Source organism: Papilio polytes, unplaced genomic scaffold, assembly GCF_000836215.1.
Source record: "Papilio polytes unplaced genomic scaffold, Ppol_1.0 DF823177.1, whole genome shotgun sequence".
NCBI lineage: Eukaryota > Metazoa > Arthropoda > Insecta > Lepidoptera > Papilionidae > Papilio > Papilio polytes.
In genome coordinates this window covers 2,525,662-2,546,112 of record NW_013526027.1, presented here as the reverse complement: position 1 = coordinate 2,546,112, position 20,451 = coordinate 2,525,662, and the positions used below count along the sequence as shown (strand labels likewise).

At 36.8% G+C, this 20,451-nt stretch overlaps 3 protein-coding genes and 1 long non-coding RNA gene across 5 annotated transcripts; 2 read left to right on the top strand and 2 right to left on the bottom strand.

Moving 5' to 3' along the window:
- LOC106105122 lies at window positions 1-1,129 on the top strand. The gene is made up of 3 exons (XR_001225715.1): window positions 1-36; window positions 190-245; window positions 332-1,129. It is a non-coding gene; the product is annotated as an uncharacterized LOC106105122 (long non-coding RNA).
- A 568-nt stretch (window positions 1,130-1,697) lies between these two features.
- LOC106105241 (microsomal triglyceride transfer protein large subunit) lies at window positions 1,698-11,765 on the top strand. Its single transcript, XM_013285520.1, has 13 exons — window positions 1,698-2,073; window positions 2,330-2,527; window positions 2,844-2,942; window positions 3,118-3,432; window positions 5,485-5,657; window positions 6,158-6,302; window positions 6,573-6,728; window positions 7,248-7,677; window positions 8,237-8,382; window positions 8,836-9,000; window positions 9,468-9,632; window positions 10,153-10,370; window positions 10,708-11,765. The coding sequence occupies exons 1-13, from the start codon at window positions 1,828-1,830 to the stop codon at window positions 10,847-10,849; spliced, it is 2,598 nt and encodes an 865-aa protein (XP_013140974.1). The 5' UTR covers window positions 1,698-1,827; the 3' UTR covers window positions 10,850-11,765.
- A 1,879-nt stretch (window positions 11,766-13,644) lies between these two features.
- On the bottom strand, window positions 13,645-16,395 carry LOC106105091 (X-ray repair cross-complementing protein 5-like). The gene is made up of 3 exons (XM_013285317.1): window positions 15,941-16,395; window positions 15,660-15,815; window positions 13,645-15,381 (listed from the first exon to the last, which is right to left on the bottom strand). The coding sequence occupies exons 1-3, from the start codon at window positions 16,232-16,234 to the stop codon at window positions 13,744-13,746; spliced, it is 2,088 nt and encodes a 695-aa protein (XP_013140771.1). The 5' UTR covers window positions 16,235-16,395; the 3' UTR covers window positions 13,645-13,743.
- Window positions 16,396-17,064: 669 nt separating this feature from the next.
- On the bottom strand, window positions 17,065-20,310 carry LOC106105274 (X-ray repair cross-complementing protein 5-like). Of its 2 annotated transcripts, none has more exons than XM_013285569.1 (3): window positions 19,912-20,310; window positions 19,646-19,807; window positions 17,065-19,552 (listed from the first exon to the last, which is right to left on the bottom strand). In XM_013285569.1, exons 2-3 carry the CDS (start codon window positions 19,724-19,726, stop codon window positions 17,978-17,980), a joined length of 1,656 nt encoding a protein of 551 aa, XP_013141023.1. In that variant the 5' UTR covers window positions 19,727-19,807; window positions 19,912-20,310; the 3' UTR covers window positions 17,065-17,977. The 2 variants fall into 2 exon arrangements, with proteins under 2 accessions (XP_013141023.1, XP_013141022.1); XM_013285568.1 differs by having other exon boundaries at window positions 19,907-20,309.
- Between the last annotated feature and the right edge of the window lie 141 nt (window positions 20,311-20,451).

Genomic DNA, 20,451 nt, shown 5'->3' with positions numbered 1-20,451 from the left:
GCCTGCTGGCGCTCGCCCGCCTGCATCTCGCGCACGGTACCTACACAAGTGCATTCGTCTTTCGCCTTGCAACATGACAAACCTATACTATCCTAAACCTCACTTGCATAGATTAACTAGTAATTATAAACGACACTTTTCCACTTATTGTTGCTGAATCTTATAATAATATTCTATATCCTGTTACAGAGCGGTACCGCGCACTCGACGCTAAACTCAAGTCAAATCCTCTATCCTTAGAAGAAGTAAGTAACTCTAATAAGAAGATACACAATACATATTCTATTTTCTTATTTCTTTTCATGGTGTGACATTTGAATATATTTTCAAGGTTATCCTGATGACGATCTACTCATGATGGCGTGAAGATGTCACCATGTATCCTGTCAGTACTGCCCTGGGCGAAATTACGGCGCTCCTTTTTTCCCAACTTAGGAGGGCGTGGAAGAGTAACGCGAGATAGTAATTTAAAAACTAATGCCCAGTTCACATTTAGCCAGTGCAGTTAGGCAGCCGCGAATGCCAGTAACAATTTGTATGGACCCCCTAGCGCCAGTTAGCGTTCACACTGTGCCTGTTGATTGACAGTCCATTTATTGAGCGCTACTAGCCTACTGTACTGGCCAAGTGTGAACCGAGCATTATAATGTCCCCCTGTATCCAATGCCCAGGCCATCGCGCAGCCGCACAACAACACCGGCATTGTTCCCAGTTGTTACTCCGACTGTTGTTTTTGTTATAAAATTGTTGCTTGTTATTTAATAACTTATTAGAGTGTATTTAATATATAGATTGTTGATTAAGCATGTTTAAACAATAAAATTGTATGTAAGCAATATGGCATTACTAAGAAGTCTTTAAAGATCTTGGACCAAATATTTCGATAAAAAATACGCTCCTAACCAAAGATTTCTTTAGTCCAGTTATCATTGTTAAATTTTCTAATTAAACTAATAAAATTGAACGTTATCTAAAAAAAATCTTTCTCAGTGTTAAGTACAAATGATGGCAAAACTCGTTCTTTTCTATAAGATTTAACAATGCATCATTCAAATGGACTCATCTTAATACGTCTGTATGTAGATTGTGATAATATTGATATTTTATTACAAAATGATTTTAGATATTTCAGAATAATTTTTAACTTGTCTATCAAATTTCTTTAAATTATTAAAAATTACTTATTCTTTTTTTAATTTAGTACCAATAAAGAATTTGGTTTTTACTTAAGTGTTTTTTTGCCATAACCTTAGATCCTAGCACAAATACTTAAACGAGACTATTCACCTCGAGAATACACAAAATTGTATGGGTTCTATCCATTTAAGAGCAGAGGTAAGATCAGTTAAGTTTCACATATAACTAATAAATAATTTGGTTGTTACTAAAATGTTTTAAATGCGTGTGGTCGTGATTTTTCACTGCTGAAACAAGTACAACTGTCATTTCATATTATTTTCGAACGTCTATGCTTAGACGTCATCGTTCAACAAATGTCAATCGCTTTGCCCGGTTCACACTTGGCCAGTACAGCTGAACAGTTGGGACAGCCAGTCAAAGATAGCATAGATCTGGTGGGTGTTAGCGTTCAAAGTGTGCCACTTGATTGACAGTCCAGTTATTGAGCGCTACGATCAACTGTACTGGCCGAGTGCAAGCCGTGCATTTCATTCTGTCACTCAGTCAATTGTCAATGATGGGTGACGGACTGTCATTTCAGTATCCGTTATCCGGTCGGCGCTAGCGCATAGTGTTTTATCATGTTCTAATTTTTGCATTTACAGCTATTTTGTTTTAAATTAAAAGGAATAAATAAATTTCAATGCAATGATTTTGATAATCACAATATTAACACTTATATCTTGTGGACCCTTTGTTGGACCATCCTCCGTGCCTAGGGGAGAATATGGGGAAATTAAATTATTCCAGTCGCCGGCAACTTACAGCGTGGAAAGTATGGTCCTGTTGAATGACGCTGGCAAACAGGATAAGGAGATTGGATATAAAATCGCCGGCAGTTTGGACGTTCAGGTCGTATGGGGAGTTGACTCAGACCTCCTTATAAAATTCACTGTACGTATAACTTTTTCATTTAAAATACTGAAATATTGAAATTTTAATAATTTATGATTCTTATTCTAACCGTAAAGTTAATGAAAATTATTACATACAAGGTCCTGAAGTACTCTAAAATGGCATGGTTGGCCCTATAAAAATTCTTGATCAAAGTTCTTTTGTTAAAATAACTTAGTATACGAATGTTGTTGGTATAGATAATGGATAAACCCATACATATAATAAAACATTGATAAATATTGTTTTGTTACAGTTAAACTCACCAAAATTACTTGCAAGAGGAAAATTAGTGACTGCAGATTATTTGCCCATTAAGTCAATATGGGATCCTTATTATAAGACTGAATTCTATGCTCATTGGAGAAATGGTATCATTACTGAAGCATACTTAAATCCTGACGAAGTGTCTGATGTTTTGAATTATAAAAAGTCTCTTATAAGCCTTTTTCAGGTATGTTATATAATTTTTAAACACTTGTTAATTTTATTTATAGGAATTAAAAGTAATTGGCACAATTATTGAACATGGTTTGGAAGAATGCAAACACTGTTTTTGCATACAAACTAAGTTGGGGACATCAGCTTTATTAACAAATTCCTAAACATTAGTATAATAAAATATAGCCTATGTTACTAACAGATAAATTACCTTTCTGATGGTAAAAGAATTTTTATAATCGGTCCAGTAGTTTTTGAGTTATTTCAATACATACAAAAATACAAATCATTCCTCTTTATAATATTAGTATAGATTTGTATATTTCCAGCTTCAAATTATTGATGGAGAACACAATGAAACTGATGTTTCGGGGAATTGTGATGTCCTCTATGATTCTATTTCCATGCAAGTTATCAGAAAAATTAAGGTAAATTATTAATTTTATCATCCCATCATTTGTGCAACATAATATGTTATTTTTAAAAAGAAGTGGAGTGTGTTTACAGTGCAATTCTTCTGTAAGTGGCGCACTGCAAATTTCCGCTACTGTACATAATAAAATACACTACAAATAGCACTGTATATTTTAATTGCTTTTGCAGTCACACTGTAAACATCCAGATACAAAAGATTCAACCGAAGGCATTAAATCACGTCGTCTCACAAGATACACACTAAACGAGAAACTAGATGCAATAGACGAAATACATGCTGAGGAATTACATACAGCTGGCTATGAAGAGTTAAACGCTGCTATCAAAGCTCGTGCTTGGATGCGTTTACGTCGAGACGGTGTGCCTAGGACCACAGCAACTAAGTACAATGATCTTGAAAGTGCGTTAGCAGAGCTACCTTCAGATCTTAAACCAGTAGCATTGCCTATGCTCATGATTGAGGATATTGATGATGATGATGTGGTAAGTCATTTATTATTACTAAAAATGGGGTGGATAGAAATGATGTCCTATTTTGCTTAAGGGTCAATGGGCAGTGTCTTTATTTAGGGGAATTTGGGTGAAAAAAGACTATATTGATAAAATTCGTGTGTCTGTCCTAATAATAAAGAAATATATTTCGTGAATGAAAACACTGTGATGCAACATGCTCATAACGGTGAAGAAATTCAAAGATATGTGTGTCAAGTCAACCAAACCACAGTGGGCCAGCATAGTTGACTATGGCCTAGTCACCTATTTTGGGTAGGCTCCGAGCCCCTCAGTGGGGACATATAGTGAGATGGTTATGATCTTATTTTGTAAACATTAAGTATATGTGTAACAGTGGTAGTGCACGCTTTAACATCTTAGCACGAATGGGCCGGCATGCCCGGTGTAATACCACGACCACACAGAAGACAGGCGTGAAATGGAAGCAATTCCGTGTTTCGTCTGATGAGTGTGGTGCCGGAGGCCTAATTTAAGTCCCTTACTCTTTACCACCCTTTTCTTTTAAGAAGAGGTTGGTAAGGGGAAGTGGATTTGACGGTGGAGAAGATGCATAGGAAGGGGAAATATCCTCTTTTTGTGCATCTCCTCCTCCGTCGTATAAGGGTAGGCAACGCATCTGCAATTGCGGATGTCTATGGGCAGCGGTCGCTTCGCCATTTTGGCGATTTCAGGGGGCCGCTTGCTCGTTTGCCACCTTATGTTATAAAAAAAAAATGCATAAAGAAATGTGGACTTTGAAAATGTTTGTCCGTTCACAATAATTTTACAATGGTGGTACAATTTTTCTAATAGTTTCTTTGAACTATAAGTAAATATTATTACAACAATTAGTAACACTTACTCTTGTTGTAATAGTCAATGTAAATAATTTTTACTTTAATGTGTGTTTAGAAAAAGAAATCATTAGTCAGTGATAAGAGTGGCCACGTGGAAGTATAGGAGACGTTGATAAAGTAAACATAGTGGCTTATCTTTGACCCTCATGAACTATATAATAACTGTAATGGACCATATAATGTCAATGTTATTACACTTTGTTACTCACGTTAATTTGGGGTGGACAGAATAATGAATGTTCAATTGATGAATTTTTGAATACTGTAGGAATAATTTTGAATTGAATTAAAACGCGAACATTATGAATGTGAAAGTTTTGATGGATGAATGTTTGTTAGAGTTTGTAGCAAAAACTGCTGAATGGATCTTGATGAAATTTGTGACAAATATAGAAGATAGTCTGGAATAAAACAGTATGTATTAAAATAACTCAAAAACGACTGGACTGAGTAAGTAACATAGGGTATATTTTATTATTATTTATTAACGAGCTGTTGCCCGCGACTTCGTCCGCGTGGTATTAGAAAATATGCGAACTATACAAATTACAAAAAGCTACGTATCCCTCGGGAACCGGACATTTCTCGGAGATGAAGCTTATCCCATGTGTACTCCAGACTTTGTTTTATATCTATGCCAAATTTCAATAAGACATGTTGAACCGTTGCAGAATGATCGAGTAAACATTAAAAAACTCAATTAATGAATCCCACAGGAACCGTAACTATTCTCGGGATAAAAAGTATCCTATGTGTTCTTCCAGACTATGTTCTAAACCTGTGTCAAATTTCATGGAGATCCGTTCAGCCGTTTAGGCTACAAACGCTAACAAACATCCATCCATCCATCCATCTAAACTTTCTCATTTATAATATTAGTAAGATTAGTAAGATTTCACGCAGACGAAGTCGTGAGTAAAATTTAGTAAGAAATTAGTATTATATATCTGAACACTGTTTGTGACTGAATGGCCACTGTTTACCTTGAAAAAGCATTTACAGATTCACCGGTATTGAGGTGGCGCTTAGCCTAAACCTCGTTTATGAATAACTAAGCTCGAGGGCTCCCTCAGGAGTCTCGGGGGGAGCCGTTACTTCGTTATTATTACCGGATTGGACTCACTGAACACTTTATTCTTTCAATGTGTAATTGTTGGTGATATTCCAGTGATGATAATTATTGTAGGATTTAGAAGAAGCTGTCAATGCGGTTGTGGGGGAGGGTGAGGACGAGGCGGCGGGCGGGGGCGGCACCGCGGGCGCAGCGCTGGCGGGCCTGCGGGCTCTGCGCGCGCTGCGCAACGCCTCCCGGGATCAGATAGCCGCGTTACTGCGCGCACAGACTGATGCCACATCATTGTTAGTATAGACCACTTACTAGTATTTACAGAACAATGCATTAAGTATAATGAAAACTTGCATACATATCTCCAAAGATTTTTTTTAATCTGTCTATATTCTCTGTCTTTCTCCGCACACCAGTTTTGTTCCGGGTAATATCCGAAACGGGTGGAACTTTGACTTGAGGGTAGCTGGTAGAAGGTAGATGCAAGCGGGAATGAGACGTTTTTTTTTTAAATTCCGCGCTAGCGAAGTTTGCGGGCAATAGTTCGTTTTTCGTATAAGTTTATTCATTCGTTCATTAAAATATAATGTAATGGTTCACCATTACTTCAGTACTGAATTTAATTTGTTTTTGTGAATTATGTGATATATGGAATCAACCTAGTAAAGAAGCCAAGGATATATAATTTAACAAAATACCGGATTTAAAAATTAAAAGTGAAAAAAAATGTGTGAAATGTATTTGTAATATTGTGTTTTTTTGTAAATAAATGAAATAAAATCCATCTATCTAGGACAGCGCTGTGCCGCGTGCTGGGCGCGGCGGGCGCTGCGGCGGCGCACGCGGCGGTGTCGCGCGAGCTGCCGCTGGCGGAGCGCGACGCGCCGCCCTCCGTTATTGAATATCTCAACGCGTTGGCATTAGCACACGCACCTGATGTTGGTATTATCTATTTATCTAATATTATAAAAAGGAAAACTTTGATTGTTATGAATAGGCTCAAAAACTACTAGGGCCGATTTTAAAATAGTTTCGCTTTTACAAAGGCAATTTATCTGTGAGTAACATAGACTATATTTTACATTATCTGTGCCGAATTTCTTGGAGATCCATTCAGCCGCTTAGGCTAGAAACTAACAAACATCCATCTAAACTTTCGCATTTATTATATTAGTATGATTTGATATGTGAATATTTGTTTATTGCAGGATTCTGTAGTGTTGGACGTGTTACGGCTGGGTGCGGAGGCGCGGGCGGGCGCCGTGCGCGAGGCGGCGCTGCTGGCGGCGGCGGCGGCGGCGGCCGCTCCGCACCTCGCGCACACTGTGCGGGACGCCCTCACTAAGCAACTGGCTAGATGTCTTGTAAGTTGTTACATATGGATAAACTATAATTATAACTTACTACTGTTTCCATTGTAAACATCGCACAATACATCTTTTTCTTAACTAAGCGTTTTCTAACATTATAACGCACGCGACAATCATTCTATACTATTATATGTTTGGGAATATGCATGTATTTTTTCTTTTTTTAAACGATTCTACTTGTTATAAAATAACCAGAAAATAAATTTGACGCGAAAATATTCAATAGCTCAATGGTTAGCTAAACCTAATAATATAAAATTACGACCATTTTCGAGCGACTAAAACACGACCGCAGTTGTCACGAGACACGTGACGTCAATCGTCATACTACATTCATAACATACGCTCAAATGTCACTGTGATGTAAAAATACAACAAAGTATAGCGCGCCATCCTGGCGAGATCAGTGGCTCTGAGTGTTTAAGCTAATTCCGGTTATATTAACCTTTCAATCATTTAATAACTTCTGGTATTCAGCTGGTATTCAAGTATTATTCGTATAATAATGACTAGGATGATGACTGCCGTGCATTAGTAGCGCGTGCTCTCGGCAACCTGCAGCGCGCGGACACCGCGGACTTACTGCTGGAGTTGGCGGAGCGCGGGGGCGCGGCGCTGCACGCGCTGCAAGCGCTGCAAGCGCTCCCACATACAGCGATCACACCGGACAAGCAGCGCCGGCTTGCAGCGCTCGCGGCTAGCATCAGACCGCTGGAAGTGCGTGCTGCAGCGCTGGATTTGTTCCTGACGCGTACAGCGCCGCTGCCGCATCCGTTAGTGCTGGCGCGGCTGTCGCGCGAGCTGCACGTGCACGCGCCCGCGGAGCTGCGCAGGTTGTTCTGGCAGCGAGCGACGCAGCTCGCGCAGGAACATAAGCCGCTGGCGGATGTGCTGGAAATGCTGGATCCGGAGCAACGAGGCTGGAATGCTTTAGCTCTACCGGGTTAGTTGCAATTTTTTTGATAATTAAAGTTATTTTTTAAAATGTGTGAGAATGGTTTCTTAAAACTTAACATTTCATCTGCATTGAATTAAAGAAAATAATCATTATCGACCAGATCCATGCTGTTCTGGAGATTCATTAAATTAACATCCATACATTTATCCAAACTTTTACGATTATAACATTACTAGTAATCGCTTTTTATTCTATTCACGCGGATTAAAAAAAAAATAACTTACATGTCCTTCCAGACTTTTACATCTGTATCAAATTTCCTTTAGATCCCAGTAATTCCAGATGTACAAATTAACAAACATCCATTTAAACTTAATTTATAATAGTAGGAGGACTGTTTGATTTCGAAATATGTAATACTAGCTTTCGCCCGCGAATCCGTCCGCGTGGATTAAAAATAAAAAAAGCGAGTAGCCTATGTGTTCTTTCAGACTATCCTCTACATGTATACCAAATTTCATCGAAATCCGTTTAGCCGTTTAGGCTACAAATTAACAAACGATCCATGTAAACTTTCGCATTTATAGTATTAGTATGATTTTAGGTACGTCGTCGTCGCTGGTGCGCGAGGTGGGCGTGTTCGGAGTGGGCGGCGCGCGGCTGGAGTCGCTGCAGCTGGCGGCGCGCGGCGTGCTGCGGCGCGGCACCGTGCGTCTGCGCGTGCACGCCGCCCCCACACCCCTGCTCGCGGTATACACCCCTCATATATCATACTAATATTATAAATGTGAAAGTTTAGATGGATCGTTTGTTAGTTTGTAGCCTAAACGGCTGAACCGATTTTGATCAAACTTGATACATATGTCGAGGATAGCCTGGAAGAACACATAGGCTACTACTGTTTTTTTTTATTACACGCGGACAAATTCGCGGGCGAAAGCTAGTACTATAAAGAGGAAATATTCGTATTTTTTATGTATAGAAATAACTCTAAAACTGCAAATTCTTTCACAATTAAAAAGCTATGATATCGGTGAGCAAAGGCATTTAAGAGATATGTAGACTAGAAAGGTAACACCATTTTTTCACAGGTAATTTTGACACATTGCGACGCTTCTCAGTGTTTAAATTATGTGAAAATAGGTAGCGCTAGTGAGATTATGTGAAAAATGTTTATTTCTTTTAAAACCGTTTTTTATTTAGATTGAGTTATGGACCCGTGGTCTTGAGTCTCTGGCGGGCGGGGCTGAGAGCGCGGAGGGCGGGGCTGAGGGCGCGGAGGGCGGGGCGGAGGAGGAGATGGGCGGGGGGCTGGTGCTGACGGTGGGCGGGGCGAGGCTGCCAGGCGTTACACTCTTCGACGGACAGGTAATGGATAAGAACTATTTTACATATTTCGTTATAGTTTTATACCACTACACTAGTTTTACACTATGAAAGTAATTATTTGAGTAATTTGGTAGGTAAAATACTTGCTTCTATGTCATTTGTTAATCTACCCGACTAAATCTTTATAGTTCAGACATATTTTCTTATGTTTTGTGTCTTTTAGTCACAAAATTACTTAATACTTGATTGGATAATCATGCAAACTAGGTATAAGACATTAAACTAACCTTTACTGTTGACGTGTGGTAATAAATCTCAGTTAAAGGTGCTGGAAGATAAGAATTTAACTGTTACAGCCTTACAAATAAACGCGGTATAAAAATAAACTTAGGAATAACTTGAGTATAAGCAAATATTAGTACAAATTTCGCTACACAGTTTATTCGTTTATTTGTAAGGTTGTTATTTAAATGTGATTGGATTTCAAACCGTGTACTTTCCCTTAGGCGCAGCTGCTGGGCCAGGTGTGGTCTGGCGCAGGCAGCTCGGCCACGCCTGCGCTGCGCGCGCTGCAGCCGCTGGGCGCGCGCCGCGTAGTACTGCCGCTGCTGGCCGCCGGCCTGCTGCAGCTGCGCGCTGACGCAGCTGTTGCACTCGCGTTAGACGCACAGGTACAATACGATAACTAAGGCCCGTCGCATAACGACGTGAAGTACTACTTTTTGTGGTATCGCAACGTGTAAGAGACCCTTAGTGTACATGTGTCGTAAAGTTAATGTGTATAGGCTACGGTTTCCAAAACTCCACGACTAATGCCTATTTTGCAAAATGACAGAATGTATCATTTTGTAATATTTGATATTAATTTGGTATTAATATTTGAAATGTTTGAAAATGTTGCGGGAATTTATAGACTATCTTTTATTGAGGCCGTAATACAGCGAAAAATCGTAAAATGTTACAAATTTTTTTTTTCAAATTTCCAAGAAATTAATCCAATGTTATTTTTCACGCCAGTATGTTATATATCGTAATAGCAACTCATCTGTGGTTCCTCTGCCATTGCAGACGTCCATGGGCATCGAATCAAGTAGCATCACCCGATCCGCTGCTAGTTTGCCCCATAAAATAGCATTAAACGTCTTACGATATATGCGAAGGGCGTTAGTGCAACGTAAGTTGTGTGCGCAGGCGCAGGTGTCGCTGTGGTCGCGCACGGCGCTGGCGCAGGCGGCGGTGCGCGGCGGCGCGGCGGGCGAGGCGCGCGCGGCGCTGCGGCTGCGGGGCGGCGCGCTGCGGGCGGCGGCGCGCTTCGCCGCGGAGCCCCGCCTCAACGTCGCCGCGCACCTCGACTTCTACGACCGCACCACGCTCTGCGTCACAGTCTCCACTGAACATCATCTGCACAGGTACATGACACTCTTACATTAAGCTTTTTAAATGTATATATCTGTGTATACATACAATAAAATTGGAGCGTAATATCGAAAAATTCCACATTTCGAACATATATTTGCATTGCTGATAACGAAAAAAAATCTGTCTGTCTATCTGTTACCCACTTTTATTCCGGGTAATCTTTGGGGCGGGTGATCCAATTTTTACGGATTTTGACTGCACGGGTACCTGGTAGAAAATTCATGTATGTTATAGAGGACCATTTTTTTAAATGCCGCGCTAACAAATTTAGCGACAGCTCGTAAAACAAACATATTATTATTAATTTCTATTATTGACTTGTTCCAGTACCAACACGACGCTGTACTCCGAGCTGGGCAGCGCTCCACGCACCGTGCGTCGCCAGCGTCTGCTGACTGTACCGCAGCCCGGCCGCACGCTGGCGCTCGGCGCACTTAACGATGCTGCGTGCAACACGCTGCTCACATAACACGCGCATCGCAGTGTCACGTCACGTAACTCACAGTGACACGTCAAGCACGTCACAATGACGTCACAGTGTTGCGTCACGCATTTCACAGTGTTACGTCACGCACTTCACAGTGATATGTCACGCACTTCACAGTGTTACCTTACGCATATCGCAGTGACCCGTCACACACTTCACAGTGTTACGTCACGCATGTCGCAGTGACCCGTCACGCACTTCACAGTGTCACGTACAACACGTCACGGTACGTAAGCGTGTCCACATCGTAGTGTCACGTGACGTGACGTGCTCGTCCAACGCCAAAGCGCTATATACCAAATATTGTGCAACTGTTCTCAAACTAACATTCCTATTGCAAATAATAATATAATATTTCTAATCTAAGATTTTTTTAATTGAGTTTGTAATATTTTTGAATCTCATTAATAGATTAACGATGTAAAAATTAAAATAATTGACTTAACTTGCTTAGAGATTTAAAACTACATGAAAATACTGCAGCGATTGGTACAATTTTTATTTCCTTAAACTAATTAACATTGCATTTCTAAAGCTAACTTACACTCAACTTATTTATATTGTAATTATTTCGTACAACTTTTTAGAATATAGTATAGTAATTTTAAAAATAACTACAAATTTTACTTTATTGTATTTTTATAAGATTTAATAAGTAAGAGAAGAGATTAAAAAAAGTGTGTGCAATGCAATATTCGCAATATCTGTACTTTTGTTTTGTTAACAAAATTATATTAAGATTGTTGTAACTGTCGCGAATTAAAGCAGCTTTAATATTTGAAAGGTTTTTTATATTTAATGTTTATAACACTATGTTAACTTAAATGGAATACGGATTTATCTTTTATATGAATTTTGTGGCATTTATAATTAATTATGTAATAAATGGTTATTCCTACTCGTTGTTTCATTTTGATGCTTCAACATAACTAGACGGTGCTTAGAATAAAAGTTCCGATATTGTGCTAAGCTATCTACCACTCTCGTTCAATGAAGAAATTAATGCAGTAAAAATGTTGTGTAAGTTAATAAAAATGCAAAAAGAAAAATCATTTGTATTTATTGAAAAAAATAACATCAAAAATAGGTAATCGTAGCTCATCAACATCTCCCCTACATTATCCTCTCCTAGAACCACCGGGTTTTCGTCCTCCAAATAACTTATCATCCGTCATCTCAGTTATCACTCCCTTCTTGATCATGACACCTTTCACACAATCCATCCATCTCTAGGTCAACCTCTACCGGTGTACCTCCTCACTCATAAATAACGTTCTCCTTGTAATATGTGATTCATCTCCTTATAACGGGCCCATACCATGCTAACCTTTTACTCCTTAATTTCTCTACCATTGGGGCTACTCTGAAACTTCATCAAATCTCATTTCTTTCTTATCAATTTGTGTTATCCTACACATCCATCTTAACATTCGCATTAAGGCAACATCTAGTCTCCTTTCATCCGTACCTTTTACTGCCATAAGGGATGCAATCTATTCTTTGTTTTCATTTATTTATCATGACATTGTTATGATGAAAGGTTTGTATTTTTCTGTGTACTGAAATAACTCAAAAACTACTAAATCATTATCACAAAGTAAAATAGACTGTTTTTTTTACGCGCGCGAAGTCGCATGCAACAGCTAGTCGATAGTAATAATACTCTAGCAACACTGATTATCAATCATCTGACTTACGCATTTGACAGCTGCCTTTAGCAGGCTTATCTTATTTACTATATTTATTTTTTGGAAATTGTTTAAGTATACAAAGTCAAATTATGAAACTCGATTCCAACAACAAACTGATCAACAGTCATAATGGCGCTGACGCTTCCGAAGAAGTAGTGGATCCGCGACAAAATGCAGAAGATATAATTGATGAGATTCTCGCCGAGTTTACGGAATCACGAACACCGGAGCTCGTTAGAAACGGGAACAGCATTCCGGACAACCTGTTCAACATGATACAACCGCCTAGGACCAGGACGCCGGCTAATTCCTTCTCTGAAACTGCAACAATTGACGACATCGATCCGGCGTCCGATCTCGGAACATCCATAAGAAACAAATGCTTGGAACTGGAGGAAATCTTACAGAGTCTTAAATCTCGTCTTAATCATGTGGTTCTAGATGAAAATATTGTTCTCAGCCCTGAAGCTAATTCTATGGAAGCTCAATTAGAGCATGACTTGGACACAGATTGTCAGGAAGACCTTTCACTTCAAGAATTCCTTGAGCTTCTACATTCGCAAAATAAGGTAACATCAAGCGGCGTGCAATGACTATTTACATATTATTTATAGTTTAAGAATAAATGAATTTACTGTGCAAATTTGAGATTAGTTTTATTTGTAAAAGTAATCAATTAACTATATAGAAGCGCATTTTATAATAGAAAAATATTGAATATAAAGATAATGTAATTGGCAATTGTTGGATGAGAAATAAAAAACTTAACTTGACTCATTGTTTTTATTTTAATAAACAAGCTATCATTAAATGACAGTAATACAAACATTTTAAATCAAAACATTTCATCATCATCATTACCAGCTCGCTATACGTCCCCACCGAGGGGCTCGTAACCTACCCTAAAGTTAGGGTGACTAGGCCATAGTCAAACCACGCTGGCCAAATGCGGGTTGGTTGGCTTCACACATATCTTTGAATTTCTTCTCCGATATGTGCAGGTTGCATCACAATGTTTTCCTTCACCAAAAGAAAGTCAGGTAAATTATGTACATATAAAATTATATATCAAAACATTTAAATTATCTAATTATACATATATAAAAAACTACATATCACCTAACTACATCCCCACTGAGGGGCTCAGAGCCTACCCTAAGGTTGACTATGCCTTAGTCAACATAACTACATATCTTTGAAGAAATCATGCACTTCAGTACTGACATCCGTCTCTGTGAGGATAGGAGCAGTATCCATTTCATAAAATTTACTTTCATCATAATTTGAATCATATTTGCTTAAACTATTCTCATCTTTTATTATATAGTTTAATTGTTTTTCTTGTATTAGCTCAATAACATCATCTTTTTTCAAATTATGTAGTGTTATTTTCAAATTTCTTAGCCAAGTATTATAACTTGATGGATCACTGTTGATACTTTCCATTCTTAAAAACTCCATTGCATTTAATGCTCTTGTACAATGTGCGTCCGAATTGCTATTAAACAAGCATTCTATGGCATTTGTCATTTCCGTTACTATATCTTTAAAAGGTTTTCCTAGCTCCTTAAGCTGTTTATAATCATTAACAGGATCGAGTGTACCAATGGTATTGATTTTGTTAGATTTTAATGAGACTGGCAAGTCAACTTTAGGCAAATCACTAATCAACTCATTTACTTCATTGACCATTGTCTCATTTGTAACATTTTGTTTGGTATTTCTTTTCTTAACTTCAACTTTCTTGAGTACAAATAATGTTTTTAATTTATCAACAATATCAATTGCATTTTTCTCAATTAATTCAGGTACTTTAAACAATGTCATTATATCTTTTCTTGGCGGTGGCAAGGGTTTCCCGGGATTCATAGCTCTAAAAGCGATGCAATCTAACACATATTGTATTGAAGGACTTATTGTCTCCGCTACAGGGAAGGCTTCGTTATCATCATAATCATCTTTGTATGCATTCGTTAAATCCATTGCTTTTATCAATTTCTTAAAAGTATCTATTTGTTCCTCACTACATGTTACTTTTTCAATCTGTGGAAATGCCATATACTTGATTTCTTCTTTAAAACAAATTCCCACCATAGAGAGACAGACATAATCATTTGTGTCTATTACAGGTATAAGTGCATACATTCTTGGAGCATTTCCATTATTATACACTCTTCTTACGATCCCAACTAGATTTGATTCCAAAAGACATTCGACTAATATTCTCACAGCATCTTGGGCTTTTTTATCACCTTTCCGTCCAAAAACGTATGATAATCCTTCACCATTTAGATTCTGCCATTGAACTCTCTTTGCATCAGTAAATCCGTAAACCGTCAGAGATTTTTCCCCAGAATTATAAAGTAATGACTTATCAACGTCAAGGAATGGAATAAGTTCCTGACCATAATGGAACCCTTTAATTATTTCCGGTGATTTCACTACATCTTTGTTTTCAGGGTTCAAGTATACTGTTTTTTTCGTAGCCGCTTCCGTAGCACTTGCGGAGCCAGTTACTGGGTCAAGAACCGCTTTCGTCCATGACTTTACAACAGCTTCATCTTTAATTCTAAGATATGATGAAACTGGTATTTTAATATTAGGACCGATACATAAGTCTACATTCCATGGCATCGGATTTAGATGCCTTTTCTTATGGAATAGAAGATATCTCAATGTATCATTGAATAAAGCGGAAACACCATTTGTACTGTCAACTAATTTTTTAATGTAGCCAACATCTGCATTCTTATATATATCTGTATATATATCATATCCAAGGACATCCACTTGAAAATCATCTTCTTTGAATCCATTTAATACCTGAAACAAAATTAAAATGAGTCCAAACATTAAAAGCACAAGTTCAACAGAATTAAGAAATTGTTTTTACACATTTCACTGGCTGACGTCATTTATTATCTATGGACTTTTTTATAAAGTTTAAACTGAAATCTTGTATGTTCAAATTAGTGGCTGGTAAAAAGTATCTCTAAAAGTAAAGTGATCACCAAGAAATTTTGCTTTGAAAAAAATCCCCATAAATTTTATCTAGGTCATTATCTAAAAGAACAGACTACTAACTAAACTAATATAAATACCTGTTCAAATTGAGATTCATCAACTTTGGAAGGTGATTCAAAGTTAGTCATTAATATGATCCTTCTGTTTTGAGTTTTGTATCCACTGAAGCAGTTTTTAAAATAATCGGCAGCAACAATAAGTGCATCAAACCAATCACCTTTTGCAATTGTTGGCTGAAAATAAAATATTACATTTAAAATTTTAAAATTAACAAAAGTTGCCTGTGCAGACTTCGAAAGTAAGCAGTTATTCTCCGATTTAAAAATGTTTAAAGTAAAGAAATATATTGAATACTTACAGCAGTTGGTAGGTCGCGAATCATTTTCCAGGAGGGCATTTCAAGGTCTATCAAAAGTTCAATTCGTTTAAAATCACCAGGACATTGTTCTGCTAAATTATTTTTAGTTTTCTTCGATCCCAACAATACTATTCCAACTAGGTCCTTCCCTTGACTCATTATTTTCCTCTCGATTATACGTTTCGTACATTCTATTGCGTTTTCAAAAAAGCTTTTCTCTTTTTTATCATCATTCGATGTATTTTTCCCTATATCCAAAATAATAATTGTAGCTTGATCAACTTTTTTAGACATTTCTACGTATTTATTTAATCACACTTTTAGTATAAGATATAGTAATTGAAAGTCTTTAATCTAATTTAAACATCACAAACATAAATAAAAACGAAGTAGAGTATTTGCACTTTAACAGCTTTTTGAAACAGCAAAGCAAACAGTTTTTAAACAAGTTAAAACATGTTTTATTTTTATTTTCAAAAGTGTCATACTTGACCTTGAATTTAAATGTTACCAGCAATCAAATATAGATTATATAATACTGATTTATTTGGAGTCAATATTTTTTTTAACCCAATGAATTTAATTCTTTGATTTTTTAATAATAAAAAGGGGCGGCAGGAACACCGAGGTGATCAACGTCGCCCATGAACATCCGCAACACATTTGAGGAAATGGTAGGCTCGCTTCTTCGGTTTGAAAATACCTCCAAAGACAACTGTTCCACAACACGGCTATACGAGGCAGCAAGTTTCGCGAAAATCGCATGGTTGTGGAATCCCAGCCATTGAGACGGCGTGGATGGAACCTGGCGGTCTGTCGGATGACGTAACTCGGCGTTAGCTATTGTTCCAAACGGCTCTTCAGGCTCCTCATGGTAGATTCGGTAAAAAATGTAGAGGGAACTGACGTCCCTCCGCAAAGCCAGGGCGATCTAATCGATTTGCATAATAAACAAGAAATGACACAACTATAAAAAAAATAGTAAATTCGTAGAACTAACTATAACGCATTTGGAATTAATATTACATCATACTAGACACATTCAATTATTAGAAGAATGTTTTATTTTACTTTTTAGTAAAAAAAATTAAATTCGTCATTACTTACTAATAAATGTGATCAAATGCTTTTAAAACGTAATTTATTAAAAGTATTAAAATACGAGTGTAAGGAAGTACAGTGTTTTCAAGAAGCGGTAAAGTTTATTAAAATCAACACAAGACTTAGTAGGAAAGACAAAAAAAAACTCGCACAACAACGAACTACGGTCCGAGTCAGAGTACGATATGGGGCACTGCCCAAGCGCGTAGATCGTGGCGTCAATTGGCACAGAGAACGTTCCGATGCGGAAGCAGCCGCTGTGCGCAAACATCTGAACTGCATGAATGCTGAATCTATGTATGCTGTCCCCGATATATTACCGATGCCAATTCCTATCATGACTCTTCGCCGACTGTCCTTGCTAATTGTCCATTGAACAGAAGCTTAAATTCTCGGCTTTAAATCGTTCCGATCTTGTCGCAATGCATGTATGACACTTGCTTCTCACTACACCCGGAGCACCACACCCATGCACGAAAATTTGTATTTCGACGGTAAGCGAGCTTGAGTGGCAGTTACAGCTACTTCCATCGCAGCATGAGGAGCACTTATAACGTGAATAGGTCCAGCTTCGTTTCGCGTTTTACGGCAGAGTTCCATTGTATGTCCAAAATGTCTGCAGTAATGGCACCAGACTTGCTGCTGCCTTTCCATATTACTGGGCTGACATATCCTTCTCTGCAAGAAAATGCTCGACACCCCTGACTGCCTGGAGAAGTGCATCGAAATTCCCAACTGTTTCATATGGTACCTTCTCTCGAATGGACAGGTGTAGGAGCCTGTAGATCATTGCTAACTGCTGTTATTCTGAATGAAAGCAAGAATGAGGTAATAGAGTAAATAATAATATAATGTACAGCATAGTGAATTTGAAAGCTGCTAAAGATTTGGATTTTATCCAATAGTTAATTATATTGATTTTCGATTTTGTAGATTTTACATATTACCAAAAAATTCTCTAATATCAGAACTAATAGCGACATCTGCCAAGTTGCATGTGTCCATTCCACACATTTCTTCTATTGATTCTATTTGACTCAATGTATTATCATATTTATATATAAAGTCCATATTCTTTTCTTCTATTATTTCAATAACATCATATCTTTTTCTTCCAATTAACTCCATTTTAAAATTCTTGAGCCATTCATTATAAAATGTAGGATTTTCTCTAACACTTTCTGCTCTATAAAAGAACATGGCGTCTGTTGCTTTAGATTTATGTTGATCTGAATTACTGTAGAAAAGAGTTTCTATAGCATTTGTCATCTCTTGTGCTATTTCATTAAATTGTTTATCGGAACTTAAACATAACTTATAATCATCAATTGGATTAACTGTTCCAATACTCTTGGTTTTAATTGAATCCATGTTTTCTGTAATATTCAGTTCATCTGCACCTTCCATTGGTTCAGAATCATCTTTTTGATTGTCATTTATTTTATTTAAAACAAATACTGATTTCATTTTTTCAATTGCATCAGTAGCTTTCATTTTAATTAAATTTGGGACTTGTAATAAATTAGATATTTCATCTCTTGGTTTAGGCAGCGGCTTAAAAGGATTTTTTGCGCGAAAAACAACAGAGTCATAAGCATATTGTACAGAAGGTGACGGGACTTTAGAAATGTCGAATCTTTCAGAATCATCTAAATCATCATTGTTTAAATTCATTGCTTTAATAAGATCTTTGAATGCATCAATTTGTTCATTTGAACATATATACTTTTCACAATCAGTTTGCGGGAAAAGCATATGTCTAATTTCTTCTTTAAAACAGATTCCAATCATAGATAAATGATGAGTTTTACCTTCCTGTACTGGCATTAGAGCATACATTCTCGGCGGACTATCCCTTTTTTTAATTCCTCTGGCAATAGCAACCAGATTTCTTTCCATCAGACATTCAGCTAAGCATTTTATTGCATTACAAGCATTTTTATCACCTTTACATCCATAAATATATGACAAATTATCATAATTTAGATTTTCCCATTTTATTCTGGCTGCAGATGTAAAGCCATAAATATTTAATGATTTAGATTCTGTGACACAATTGAGTTTTTTGTCAATAACAGAAAATGGAATTATTGTCTCACCATAATGAACACCTTTAACTACATCTTTTTTATTCACAACTTTATTGTCAGCATTTATATAAAAAGTATTCTTTTTTACTTGTACTGTACTTGCTCTATCACTTATCGGATCTCTTATGACTTCTATCCAAGTTTTAAGGGGTTTTTCACTTTTGGTTCTAATATAAGAGTGAATCGGTATTGCAATATTAGGTCCAATGCAAAGATCCACCATCCAAGGGTTGCCAGTTACATGCTTTTTCTTATAAAAAATTAATTGTTCCATTGCATCATCAAACAATATACTAACACCGTTTGTGTTCTTAACAATTTTTTGCGCCAGGTTTTTATCTGAATTTGTAGACGGTTTTTCAAATAAATCACATCCAATAACATCAACTTGAATATTTTCTTTGTATAGTTTATTTTTAATCTATAACCAAATTGAAATATTGTTAAAAAAATTAAAATAAAAAAAATAAAAAAAAGAGTTCTCTTTAGACCTTATTTATATTGTCTTAATTACCTTTTCCTTTTTATCTTCCGGAATATCAGATGGTGTCATAAAGTTAGTTATTAAAATAATTCTTTTATTAATACTTTCCATTGTGCTGTCAATATTTTGGTTTGGAAAGAAATTAACTGCATAAGTTAAAGATTCAAACCAGTCACCTGTGTTTTCTGTCGGCTGTAATAATAAACAATAAAATCTTCTCATTTATACATGATATTAATAATTATTTTATTATCTTATCAAAATGAAGTTAGTTTATAAAAAAAGAGATACCTTACAAGGTAAATTTCTGATCATATTCCAACATGGAATTTCAAATTTGGAATTCACGATGGTGGTACTCCCGTCTTCAGATCCCATTAATAATAATCCAAGGGGTTCGTTTACTAATGTCATTATTTTACGTTCTATCACATGTATAATAAATTCTTTACTTCTCTGGAAGAAACTTTGATCGCCATTTCCATCTAAACTTAACGTGTTTCGTCCGATATCAAAAATTATCACAGTTCCTTGAGTCATCTTATTAATTTAATACTTAACACTAACTAATCTTAACACGCTACATTAAAGTTGTTGTAATAAAGTAACATTAAAAGAATAACGTGGACAATTATTAGGATTTTTGATATAATAAGAATCAAAACATTCTTTATTTATTTTAATTTCGACTTTGACAAATGATTATTGGTAAAAAAGACAACAGATTCAACACAATAAATATGTCATACTAGACGTGAGCGTTATTTCACGTCACTAGTTACAATCACCTGTGACGAGATATGTAACGGCGTCACTAGTTTCGAGTCAAATTGAAA

Bases quoted from the DNA above. Each gene is read 5' to 3' on its own strand.
- LOC106105241 (XM_013285520.1), top strand. From the start codon at position 1,828: ATGATTTTGATAATCACAATATTAACACTTATATCTTGTGGACCCTTT. The intron at 6,729-7,247 runs GTAAGTTGTTAC...AATAATGACTAG, and splicing joins AGCAACTGGCTAGATGTCTT to GATGATGACTGCCGTGCATT. The intron at 10,371-10,707 runs GTACATGACACT...GACTTGTTCCAG, and splicing joins ACTGAACATCATCTGCACAG to TACCAACACGACGCTGTACT.
- LOC106105091 (XM_013285317.1), bottom strand. From the start codon at position 16,234: ATGTCTAAAAAAGTTGATCAAGCTACAATTATTATTTTGGATATAGGG. The intron at 15,816-15,940 runs GTAAGTATTCAA...TTTTATTTTCAG, and splicing joins TTCGCGACCTACCAACTGCT to CCAACAATTGCAAAAGGTGA. The intron at 15,382-15,659 runs GTATTTATATTA...ATTTTGTTTCAG, and splicing joins ATGAATCTCAATTTGAACAG to GTATTAAATGGATTCAAAGA.
- LOC106105274 (XM_013285568.1), bottom strand. From the start codon at position 20,155: ATGACTCAAGGAACTGTGATAATTTTTGATATCGGACGAAACACGTTA. The intron at 19,808-19,906 runs GTATCTCTTTTT...TTATTATTACAG, and splicing joins TCAGAAATTTACCTTGTAAG to CCGACAGAAAACACAGGTGA. The intron at 19,553-19,645 runs GTAATTAAGACA...ATTTGGTTATAG, and splicing joins CGGAAGATAAAAAGGAAAAG to ATTAAAAATAAACTATACAA.